Source organism: Ruditapes philippinarum, unplaced genomic scaffold (assembly GCF_026571515.1).
Source record: "Ruditapes philippinarum isolate M1 unplaced genomic scaffold, ASM2657151v2 ctg13919_1_1_1_1, whole genome shotgun sequence".
NCBI lineage: Eukaryota > Metazoa > Mollusca > Bivalvia > Venerida > Veneridae > Ruditapes > Ruditapes philippinarum.
In genome coordinates, this window is record NW_026853847.1 from 2934 (window position 1) to 16054 (window position 13121).

Consider the following 13121-nt stretch of genomic DNA (forward strand, 5'->3'; position numbering starts at 1 on the left):
TGTTGGATAAGCGTCCCGCTAGTAAGTTTATTGCTTCTCTGGTCGTTGTTGATGCGTCTGTTAATAGTCACCTGCGTCTGTCGTATTTTGATGCATCTGTAGTAGTTATTGCTTCTGTTGTTGTTGATGCGTCTGGTGGAGTTATTGCTTCTGTTGTTGTTGATAGCATTCTGAAGTTAGTTATTGCTTCTTTGTTGTTATTGATGCGTCCGTAGTAGTTATTGCGTCTGTTGTTTGTTGATGCGTCTTGTAAGTAGTTATTTGCTTCTGGTGTTGTTGATGTGTCTGTAGTAGTTACTGCGTCTGTCGTAGTTGATGCATCTGTAGATAGTTTTGCTTCTGTCGTAGTTGATGCATCTGTGGTAGTTATTGCTTCTGTTGTTGTTGATGTGTCCGTAATAGTTTATTGCTTTCTTGTGTTGTTGATGCGTCTGTATAGTTATTTGCTTCTGTTGTTGTTGAATGCGTTCTGTGGATAGTTATTTTTTCTGTTGTTGTTGATGGTCGTCTGATAAGTGTTTTGCTTCTGTCGTAGATGATGCGTCTGTAGTAGTTAATTGCTTCTGTTTGTTTTTGATGCGTCTGTGGTAGTTATTTGCTTTCTGGTATTGTTGATGCATCTGTAGTAAGTTTTTGCGGTCTGTTGTTTGTTGTTGTTGTTGATGATGCATCAGTAGAAGTTATTGCTTCCTGTTGTTGTTTGATCGCGCATCTGTAGTAGTTATGCGTCTGTTGTTGTTGACTGCTTTTCCGAGTAGTTATTGCTTCTGTTGTTGTTGGTGCGCCCTCGGTAGATTATTCCTTCTGGTGTTGTTGATGGCATCAGTAAGTAGTTATTGTTGTCGTTGTTGTAGTTCGATGATAGGGTTTTTAGTAGTATCATGCTTCTGTTTTGTTTTGGGTCCAAAGGCATCTGTTGTAGTTATTGCTCAACTGCTGTTGTTGATGCAGATCTGTACTAAGTAATTGCTTCTGATGTGGTCAATGCATAGAAAGAAGTTATTGCTTCTGTTGTCCTTGATGGCATCTTATTAGGTAAATTTGCTTCTGTTATTGTTGCGTTTGATGGGGATCAAGTAGAGGTTATGCTTCTGTTCTTTGTTGATGTTGCATCAGTAGAAAGTTATTGCTTCTGTTGTTGTTGATGCGTCTGTGAGTCGTTATTGTGCTTTCTGTTGTTTGTTGATTGATGGATGCATCAGTATGAAGTTATTGCTTCTGTTGTTGTTGATGCATTAGTAGATGTTAAATGCTTCTGTTGTTGTTGTCGGATGCATCAGTAAGAAGTTTATGCTTCTGTTGTGTTGATGCATCGTGTAGTAGTTATTGTGTCTGTTGTTGTTGATGCATCAGTAGTAGTTATTGCTTCTGTTGTTGTTGATACATCAGTAGTAGTTATTGCTTCTGTTGTTGTTGATGCATCTGTAGTAGTTATTGCTTCTGTTGTTGTTGATGCGTCTGTAGTAGTTATTGCTTCTGTTGTTGTTGTTGATGATGCATCAGCAGAAGTTATTGCTTCTGTTGTTGATGATACATCAGTAGTAGTTATTGCTTCTGTTGTTGTTGTTGATGCATCTGTAGTAGTTATTGCTTCTGTTGTTGTTGTTGATGATGCATCAGCAGAAGTTATTGCTTCTGTTGTTGTTGTTGATGCATCAGTAGTAGTTATTGCTTCTGTTGTTGTTGATGCATCTGTAGTAGTTATTGTGTCTGTTGTAGTTGATGTTGGACTAGTAGTAGTCACTGCTTCTGTTGTTGTCAAGGCATCTGTTGTAGTTATTGCTTCAACTGCTGTTGTTGATGCATCTGTACTAATAATTGCTTCTGATGTGGTCAATGCATCAGTAGAAGTTATTGCTTCTGTTGTCCTTGATGCATCTGTATTAGGTATTGCTTCTGTTATTGTTGTTGATACATCTGTTGTTGTTGAGTCTGTAGAGGTTATTGTTTCTGTTGTTGTTGATGCATCTGTAGTAGTTATTGCTTCTGTTGTTGTTGATGCGTCTGTAGTAGTTATTGCTTCTGTTGTTGTTGTTGATGATGCATCAGTAGAAGTTATTGCTTCTGTGGTTGTTGATGCATCTGTAGAAGTTATTGCGTCTGTTGTTGTTGATGCGTCCGTAATAGTTATTGCTTCTGTTGTTGTTGATGCGTCCCTAGTAGTTATTGCTTCTGGTGTTGTTGATGCATCTGTAGTAGTTATTGTGTCTGTTGTTGTTGATGCGTTTGTAGTAGTTGATGCATCTGTAGTAGTTATTGTGTCTGTTGTAGTTGATGTTGGACTAGTAGTAGTCACTGCTTCTGTTGTTGTCAAGGCATCTGTAGTAGTTATTGCTTCAACTGCTGTTGTTGATGCATCTGTACTAATAATTGCTTCTGATGTGGTCAATGCATCAGTAGAAGTTATTGCTTCTGTTGTTTTTGATGCATCTGTAGTAGTTATTGCTTCTGTTGTTGTAGATGTATCTGTAGTAGGTATTGCTTCTGTTGTACTTGACGGCTCGGTACTAGTTATTGTTTTTATTGTTGTTGAATGCTCAGTAATATTTACCGTTTCTGTTGTTGTAGGTATATCAGTTGTTGAATTTTCTGTTACAGTCGAAGACCCAAGTAAACGTCGACCTTTCCTGATCCTTTGACCAAAGTATGAATCTTAAGAGAAAAAAACATTTATTTTGCTATAAAATAAGGTTAATATTTTCATATAATTGATATTCAGTACATTACATTCCAAAGTTTATCAACATACAGATGTATAGTGTTTTTAGTAAATTAGAATGTAATGAAATATCTGAGTCCCGTTTAATCAAGGGGTAAACAAGAAATATCATGTGATCTTTAATGCGAACGAAAACAGTGACCTTTACCTTTGCGATATTTGTAGGAAAGAAGTTTTATAAGCGCACCGTGATAATGTTTTGGAGGTCATGTCTTGTTTGTTAGGACTACTGGCGAATGAAGGGCTGTACCGCAGCTTTTTTTATTTTTTGGAATGGCAAGGGGGTTTCAAACAAAACCCCTTTTTGAAAGGTAAAACATTCATTTTAAGGTAATTTTTATTTTTTTGGGGGGGTGGGGTTTGGGCAGGGGTAAAGAGTTTTTGGGGCACGTTTTATTTAAAAAGAACCCGAGGAGAGGCAGGGACAAAATGATTGGAAAATGCCGTTCCCAAAAGTGGCCTTTTCGCGGGGTTTTTTGATTTAAAAATTTGCATTTTGGGTTTGGGCCTTAAAAGGTTTTTACATTTTGGGGAACTTTTTTAGAATTTTTTTGATGGGGGTCAAAACTTTTTTGTTGAAAAAAATTTTTTTTTGTCTGCGGGGTAAAATTTACTCTTGGGGGTGGAGCCCAAAACGCCCAAGCTTTAAACCAAAAAAAATTTTATATTTTTCCAACCAAAGTAAAAAGAAAATTATAGTTTTTTGGGTGCTTTGGAAAAAAAACAATTTTAACGTCTAAAAACCGGACTTAAGCCCCAAAGCCTTTTTTTTTTGACGCGTTCCGTTATATTTCCAACCCTTCACTGACCGATTATGGGGTACCGAAAAAATTGGGCTTTAATTTTAACCCCCCTTTTAGCGTAAATTTAATCTTTCATATGTGTGGGTGTATAAATTTTGTTGTGACGTCAGCCCAAGATAAAAAATCTTGATAAAATCTTTTTTTTTTTTTAAATTGTTTTATAAAACATTGTAAAAAAGGTTAAATTGTTTGAATGACACCCATGACTTAACTCTACAGAAGTCAATAGTCGAGATCGCCTGTCTTATGTTGATAACAAGCGATGTTTAACCTTCTACTTTATCCATTTTAATCATGAGGTTTCAATTTAAAGAGACATACAAATGCAAACAAAAAGGGGTAATATAAATTACTCTTAAAATATTATATATTTGCATAACAAGTATTTCTAATGCTGCTATTTGAACGTGTCGGTGACCATGTTTGTATATTTAATCAGAATGATTTTCTTTAAATAAACGTTTGTCTTAGGGTACTGAAAGTGTTTGCGATACAACTTCATGGCATTTGATTTGTATATAATTGTTGTAGTCTTTCAGTTATTAAATATAATGAAGACAATCCTGTCAAAATATCGGTTACAGAAAGAGGCGCTATAAACATACGAATTGATATGCGGTCAGCACGAAGGCAAAATATCGTGATCGTTATAGTTGTGGTTGAAAAATCTGAATATAGGGAAACTGAAAAGGAGAAAACATAAAGAAAAACATATGGAGAACATAAAAGCCTAAGTGCAAGCCAAACCAACATCTACATATACATGTTTCTATAAAGAAAAAGCAGTCGCAGAGTATAAAATTCCCCACCACCTTTTTGGTGGTCCCGCAGATAAAAATAACAACTAATCGAACTTGAAAACGATAAATACGTACACATATGAATAAAAGAATACTTTGTTACAAAATCTATAAACTCAGTGCATAGTTAATAAGGAAAGCATAAGTTGACATTGCAGGACAGTTAGAAAATTTTACACATGTTAATACATGATAATTTACGTGTGATGCGTTAAACCTACACGTTTGTAATATTTAAAATCCTTTTTGATTGAAATGATATTTTACTAAAACCATTGTTATTTTTATATTCAAGGTCTCCTTATAAGAAGTTTTTTCTTTCTCTTTTTTTTCTTATCAAAGATTGGCGCGATAATAAAGTCATGTAAACAATATCTGGTTTCATTTATTGTATTTTTTTTTGTTCATTTTGTAAATTGTGGGTACAGATAATGTGTTTCGATTTTTCTTTTCACTTGCGTGAATGTTTACTCTGGATAATAAAAGTAAATAAAACATAATTACCGTCTATGTATGTTTTAACTCATTACTTATATATATAATGTTAAAGTTAAAATTAAGGCAAGGTGTATGTATACACACGCGCATGACCATGCTTTCGCATGAATTTTATTCTTACACTATTGATACAAATCTAAATTTCTATAATTAGGGAATCCGTGACTACTGGTGGCTTTAAGAACCTTTTTGTAGTTCAAACAAATTTTCAATCATGGGGCAAATATTTGACTTTATTGTTTCTATTACGGGCCATTGATTTATTATATTTCTGATATTTATATATACCTTAGATCGATGCTGAAACCACTTATTCCACTGTTATGTACAAGGTAACGCAAATAATAGAGCCATTTCACAATGGAAATAAACAATTTCAATGGTCAAATATCCTGAAATTTTTACACCTATTTAAATAGCTTTATTAGAAGAGGGTGTATTGTTAATAAAATAATTGGAATTTACAAAGACAGATGATGTAACATTGCCGCATTTATTCTAAAAAACATCTATATGCATGTTGAGTGAAATTATTTTCATATTCTAATAAATGTTTAAGTTCCTGGCGGTGACTTTTCTAGTTTTTTACTCACTAGATTGTGTATATCATGAAGAAAGATGGCTAACTTTAAGCATGGCAGAAGGGCTACACTAGAGTGATATTTTTATCATTATTAATACAACACCTGTAGTCATATACATGTATGTAATTTACGTAAAATTGTCATGGTGATATGTTCAATAACATTAAAAAAAGGAATTAAGGTAACTGAACAAAGTAAACGAATAGTTAGGTTAGCTTCCGTTTTTAACAGGTTTTCAATCTGATCTCCTCGGCTATTATGCTTCGCCTCTTATCAAGAGTATACGGCAACAGCCGATGTTTAACGATTGGCAGGTTTTGTATTATCAACTATGAATTAACTCGTTTTAAATAGTTTATTAAGACAAACCTATGCCTATAATTGTTTAGACACATTCATTCCACTATTGATGTGTAAATATTGATATATTAATATTTCAAATACACTTATTTTACAAAAATATACAAAACAGTGTACTGGTGTCGTTATGGAGAAAGTCGATTAGTCTAGGGGTATAGAGCACCGTACTCCTTAACCGGTTGTAGTGGGTTCGAATCCCACAAGTTGCGAGATTCTCTTCCGGCTTGATTACTTGTTAAGACATCCGAGAAACAGTCAACTGGCGTGCCTACAAAGTGCCATCTTTAAGTCACCAAAATGGAATGAAAAACAAGTTAAGTTCAAAAGACGTCTTGTACAGTAGGTATGGTGTAAAACAACGATGGGGTAATGGTTTTTGGAAACGAACCTGCCTAATTACAACAAAAGATCTTTTCCATAGAGACGAAGCAAAAATATATATTATTAATCTTTCATTTTTGCTAGACCCCTCACAAGGACGTGGGAAGTTAATTGCGGTTTGAAAAATATTTATTTTCTATGAATTCTATGATTTTTTTTTGTTAACGTACATTTTTCATATTACAATGTATTTACATCGACATGTTAATTAGGCATGGCATAATTCATTTTTTCCTTAATCCCGTTCCCACCCTAGATCTATTGTTTGAAATGACAACTTTACGTATTAACAAACAAAGTTGTAGAAATAATAGCTTTAATTTTTTTGTTATTCCGATTACATTTTTTGACATTTTCCCATAGAAAAAGAACCTCGTTTAAAATAAATCTTAAAATACAATCAGTGCGAAAACTGCCAAATAAAAGAAAGTTTAAAAACGCATTCCGGCTTGATAATTTGTTTAAATTATTGACATTTTGTATTTAGTCACAAAGAAAGTTCGTTATGTAAATTGAATGTCGTAATAGCAAATATTATGGGATAGTTATGATTGACTTTTTACGCTAATCGTATCTATAATCGATAATTATTATGCTTAAAATTATCGGAATAATTCACATTGTTACGTTTTTACTTAATTTTAAAATTGCATGTTAAAATGAGCCGAGGAGGAACTTGACAAAAAATAACCAAACAAAAATCCACAAGTCATCGTGTGAATTGTTTACGTAGCAACGAAAATAAACATAAATCTGTGATGGCAGACAATAGTGATATTTGACGTAATTTCTATAATTTAGGCCCGACCTCGCCTAAAGTAATTATATGGGTTTCCGACTAACCGCACTATAACCGCAAAGCATGCAAGCACCGTTTTCTTTAAAAAAATGTAACATGTATAAACGTATTTCGATATTTAAAATGAATATATCTAAGCATAAAAAAAACTGTTGTACTTTCAACCTTACATGTTATCAAAGTACTAAAAGTTCTGATGAAAGGCTAATTTAAAAAAAAAAATCATTGATACTTCGTACACCAACAACATGCATTTTTAGGCGGGAAAAAATAGGTTAGTATTAAGTTACTGGTTGGAAGACAGATAATTAGTACGCGTTGAAAACATTTATAACGTGTATTTATTTCCCATTACAGGCATACAAAATTGATTTTTAGTATTTTTATGAATCGCCATTCTAGAATAAATTATATACCTGAAAGTTTTCTTGATGTACAATACAGTTATGCGTATGCATGAATGTTATAGTTGTTAGGTAAATGCAATTGTGACTACACAGAAACCTAGCTTATTCCCGTTTTTAATTGATGTGTAACTGACAAATTTAATTATGATAAAAAACTTGTGTAGAATGTTTCGAAAATTTGCCAAAGGGTGAAAAGAGAAGGCGATGAATATGTGATGCGAAGATATTGTCCTTTTTTGTTGATGAAGATGCGCAAAAAAGTGCGTTTAAAAGCCCCTGAGTAAAGAATTGGAATAAGCACAATTATAAATAATATATGGGAACATCAAATGCTGTTAAAAATTAAACCATATAATTAAAGATTAAACCATACAGACATATGGACAGAGAGACTGATAGACAGACAATTTCTTTCCATTACAAAACTACGAATGTACATGGGGCTATTTAAGAGACCATATATATAAATTTGCAGGTGTAACTGATGTAAGCACGAGTTTTTTTGTTGGTTTTTTTTTTTTTTTTTTTTTTTTTTTGTTGTTTTTTTTTTCGGGGTGGGGGGTCTTTTTTATGGGGTGTCATTTCTTGTGATGTTTGTTGTTGTTTGTAGAAATGCGAGTTTTTTTTAAATATTTCATCCAAATTGTAATAGTAAATAGCTAATAAAATTTAAATATTTAATTTTCTTTAACGTAGTTTGAATAAGAAAGAAGAAACAAATATGGAAATATGAATATGGAACCAGGACCTAGTCTACACATCATGTCAGAGGTCATATCTAGAATTTCGTGACCGTTTGTAATAGTTTTTAAAACATCAGTAGTACCATGAAGCCGCGGAATGCCAATTTTACGATACAAGCGTTTGTCTGACCGTTCAATAAATTAAAGTAAAGTGAGGGACAGGGCCGTAAATGAAAGATAACTTGATTTGCGCTTCTGTCGTGACAACGACCCACGTCTTTAACAGACGACGAGGGACGACATTTTGTACTAAACAACAGTATAAGTGCAAAACAAGGTGCATTACGATACCGTATACACCATTACGATACCGTATACACCATTGCGATACCGTATACACCATTACGATACCGTATACACCATGTTATTTGTACATCAAATGATCGGGTGACGTAAAATGATTCTTGTCTGATGTTGCTTTGTTTATTATGGGCCGGTGGCCTAATAATCAAATAAATACGTTGTTGTTGTTGTTGATGTTTTGTTGTTGTAAATATGGAAAACAATTTGGCTATCTAATGGAAGGCGTATTAAAACATAATGTTAATGTCGTCACAGAATCCGTGTTACATCAAGCACCGGAAAGCCGATAGCAACAATATTACAATTACGATATTTAACATGTGATTTATATTTTCCTTTTTGCATTATACAAGTTACCGCAAAATTCTATTAAATTGTGTATCCCCCATCGTTTGACATATCATCATAAAGAGGTTGCCAGAAAAAGTCCATAAAGAATAATCCATAAATTTTTATTAAATAATTAGCCCTAATTTGTTTCCATAAATGGTTTTTAAAAATCGGAAGAGGATAGGTGTGTTCATTGTAACTAGAAGTTCGCTTTAACCGAGTTCGCAATAAAATAGAAAATAACGGAATTCCTAAAGAACGCCGTAAACGGCAAAATTGAAAAATTTGATCGAGGGACTGTACATGGACAGCAGTGGCACACTCTGTAATTAAAAACTACTGTCCAGGCCCGCTAGCACGGCTAAAGCAGTATTCAATATTTGAACATCTTATGGTGAAAATTTGAATTTAGAAAAATATCCGCAAATATGTTAATGCCACGTTTGTACAATTCTATGAAAGGTGGCGTATGGTTCGAAAGTAAACTAACAATGGGCGGAAATACAGAAAATGAAATTTTGAAAGCGTCAATAGGATATGAAGCCTGCATATCACATATTAGACGTAGAAATACAAATTAAAACAGCAGACAACATATCCTTAGCGTGGTAATACAGTATTCAAGTAGAAATACTAGAAAAAGATCAAATAGAAAGAGCTAGTACTACCACATACACAACAATAATAATCTCATGTTGAACGATCCTCAAGGATAAAAAATTTAACATTTTAGATTTGACGTTCTGGGCAACTTTTAACGGTATCCGACAGCAATACAGCAACGAATGTAGATAATAATAACCAAAAGCATATAAGCTCTAGGGCTCTAAACGGCTATCTACGTGGCACAAAAGTTGAAAAATAAAGAAAGGTAAAAATAACAAGATATCTTGTAACGTCGGATATTTACATTGAATTCACTACGTCATGTGATGTTTATCATCATGTGACGCTAGGCATATTTAATTCTGAGGTATGTTCATTAGTACAATATGTGTAAAAAACTGTAGCATTTAGACGGAAAAAGGTTTTGTGGTCATCTAAATACATTGTAATTTCATAATAGTTGGTAATGGTGTTATTTTGTCGTCCTAATAAAAATCATGTAGTTTCCGGCATTTTTAAATAAAATATTTTCCAAATGATAATGTAACATTTCCTCAAGATTATTAAAGGCTTGATAACGTTATAATATTTCAAATACATGTATAGAAATACCCGTGAAATTATCATAGTTGTATGGCTTTTTATCTAAATTACAGGTATAACTTATTTCATGTAAATACTTTATATTGAACTCCAGTGTCATCAAATATTAAAAGTACATCTTAAAATCTACATTGCACTTCGGTTTATTTTTTTAAAATTCGATCTTCATATCAAATACAGCGTACGTGTATTGTATCGTGCACTCATTAATAGATATAATTGAAAACAAAAAAATTAGATGATGAATATGATGATGATGATGGTGGTGGTGATGACTACAGACAGAGCGAAGGAATTACTAGTAACAACATCTTCAAAACAGATGCTGCTAATTACATTTATATTGTTAGTAAAGTGGATAGAGGAAAAGATAACAATACATCGAGATGATGATGATGATGATGATGATGATGATGACGATGATGATGATGATGATGGTGATCATGATGATGATGACGATGATAATAATGATGATGACGATAACGACGACGATGACGATGTTGATGACGATGATGATGATGAACTAGCTGTCAACACAAGACGGCGATGATATACAAAATAAATAAAAATTACCTTCATAGTCGCCGGTATTTGTCGTCTTTAACTCCACAACGAGCACGTGCAATAACAGGCATGTTAACACTATAAATATTTGAATACTTTTTCCCATCAAGAAGTCAATTTTTATTATTTTTTTTTAATCTTTAGTCCGAATGATGATTTTCATCGTCAAAATTTAATGAAATAATGTTAATGTAAATACCAATAAATAATCACCTTCTCTCACGCCTTTTTATGGTTCAACTATGAGAGATTGTTACGTTTAAATATTATTGACTTTATTATATTTAACAATAAACTTATTGATAAATGCTCTTTCTATTTCATTTCATATATCTTTTTTATTCTGGGAATAAAAAAGGTTAAGAAACAACAAAATATGAAAGTCACTTGTTTTATAAAAACGATCCGTTATTATAAACTTTCATATATCGAGGGTTCAAAGGTAAAAGGTAATAACTGCCATTTTCAAGATTTCGAGAAAAACGCAAAAAACATATTTTTTAATACAACTTTATTTTCCGTAATATTATTATAACAATTTTGATTCTCCCATATTTGTTGACTACATTAGATCATATTTTGTTTAGTTTACATTGCTTGGTGCTGATAAAACACTGTCATTATAGTTTGTTTTAAAGTTCTAAGATCAAAATAATATCATTTTACAGAAGTAAAAGATAATAAATGTACTTAGATCCTGTCAAGACTACAATTTGAGCGGTAAAAGGTAATAACTGCACTTACGACCTTTTACTTCTGAAGGTTTAGCAATAAAAGATAGAGATAAACTGTGGTAAAAGGTTATAAGTGCAGTTATAGCCTTGTTCCTCTGAAAAATTTTTAGATGTTGCAGTAATTGTTACTGTTGCAAATTTTCAATTATGTCCTTACTTTGAAGAACCTTACGTAAATGTAATTAACACAATGCACATTAATACTCGACACAAAAATGAAACACTTTTCATTCATAGAAATATGAAATATGTACCTGCTCAATATTTAGATTCTACAGAAATAAATTAATAACTAAAAATTTACGAAAATACGCACTAAAAAATCTAAGTTTACAAATTTCATTTATTTGAATGTTCTCTGGTATATAATGGAACTGATGTCAAACAGACCCCAGACATCAGCAATTAAGGATATTAGTGACCCATATCATAGTTAAGTAAATAAAGACTACTGTTTCATGTCACAAAATGTGAATGTTTTGTCATTAATTATTCTATGACCTCCACTCATCTTCTTCACTCTCACTAACAGAAGGCACTGAACGTTTGTCTTTTTTAGATTTGCTGCATGGCAATGACTCATAGTAATGAATAGCACTCCTTCGGAATTGTTCCAGAGGCAACAAGTGACATCAAATCAGCTTTTGCAGCAGATATTGGAAGCTTCTCTGTATAAGCCTTTCGTGGAGCCTTAAAGACTTTACTTTGCTTCTGTTCTTCTTCTGCATTAACCTAACTGCCTTGACTCACTAACCACAAAACCATAGCTCACAACAATACTGTTATTTTTTGTCTTTATCTATCTCCAGTCATTACGTCTTTTGATAACGTCACATGTTTAGCAGCAAAACAAAAACTACATATAGATGTTATTTTATCGGGGAAAAAAGAAGAATGAAACCATTTAATTATTCTAAAAACATTATTAAAGCAGGATAAAACAAATACATGGTTGATGTCGGGCTGGAGAAGGTTTTTTCCGGTTCACTGCGAAAAGTGAATCTTGGCTTGCTAAAGCTCGCCAAGATACACTTTCTAGCTCACCGATAAGCCTTATCCACCCCTAAATCAACCATGTATTTTATATATATTCAGCCAATTAACACGTTCACCATCAACATCGATTTTCATTGAGCCAAGTTTTGTTCTTTGTACAACTTGTAATCTAGTATGTCATTGTATTTTATTAGAACGACAATATATGGGTTGCTTCCGGCGTTGGTATGATATAAACTGTTTCCCACTGCGATGGAACATGAACTATTGTAAGGCTTTTTGCATGCTTGAATAGATGCATGTATGGAATTTGCATTTCATTAATGAAATGGCAATTCAAGAAATGTGTGTTTTACCATTGATGTGAGGTATATCTTGGACACAGTGAACTAAGCAACTTGCAACAAACTGATTGCAATTCTGTCCTCCACATGCATTACTATATAATGTCACTTCTTCAATACCAGATGTCTTACTTGCAACATAGGTTTAATACAAGAACACAAAAGTTCCTACTTTGCACGAGCCTGGTTTCCCCGTGTGTCTCATCCAACAGATAACAAGTCCCGTTACCATTTTCCAGTTCATAGAATGACAAATTGCAACAACACAGTTTTCTTTTGTAACGAAGATCACCAATTAAACTGAGTGGTGTTTTCAAAATAGCCTGGATATCAAATGCTGACACAGAAAACTTTGGATCTTCTTTGTGCGTTTTTTTATCAGCTGATTTTTCCATTCTAGCACTGTTTTTTTTTTCTTTTTGGTCACTTGGTGTACTTGATATTTTGCTTTTGTTGCCTCATCTAGTCTATCTTCTATTCTCAAAGTGTCATACAGATTGCAGAGTGGACATTGATCTTTCTTAGGACGGAAAAAAAAGTTATATTT

At 33.0% G+C, this 13121-nt stretch overlaps 1 protein-coding gene across 1 annotated transcript; it reads right to left on the reverse strand.

Moving 5' to 3' along the window:
- Positions 1 to 1288: 1288 nt before the first annotated feature.
- Positions 1289 to 10919, reverse strand: LOC132738161 (mucin-2-like). The gene is made up of 2 exons (XM_060725619.1): positions 10510 to 10919; positions 1289 to 2652 (listed from the first exon to the last, which is right to left on the reverse strand). The coding sequence occupies exons 1-2, from the start codon at positions 10604 to 10606 to the stop codon at positions 1289 to 1291; spliced, it is 1461 nt and encodes a 486-aa protein (XP_060581602.1). The 5' UTR covers positions 10607 to 10919.
- Positions 10920 to 13121: the final 2202 nt, after the last annotated feature.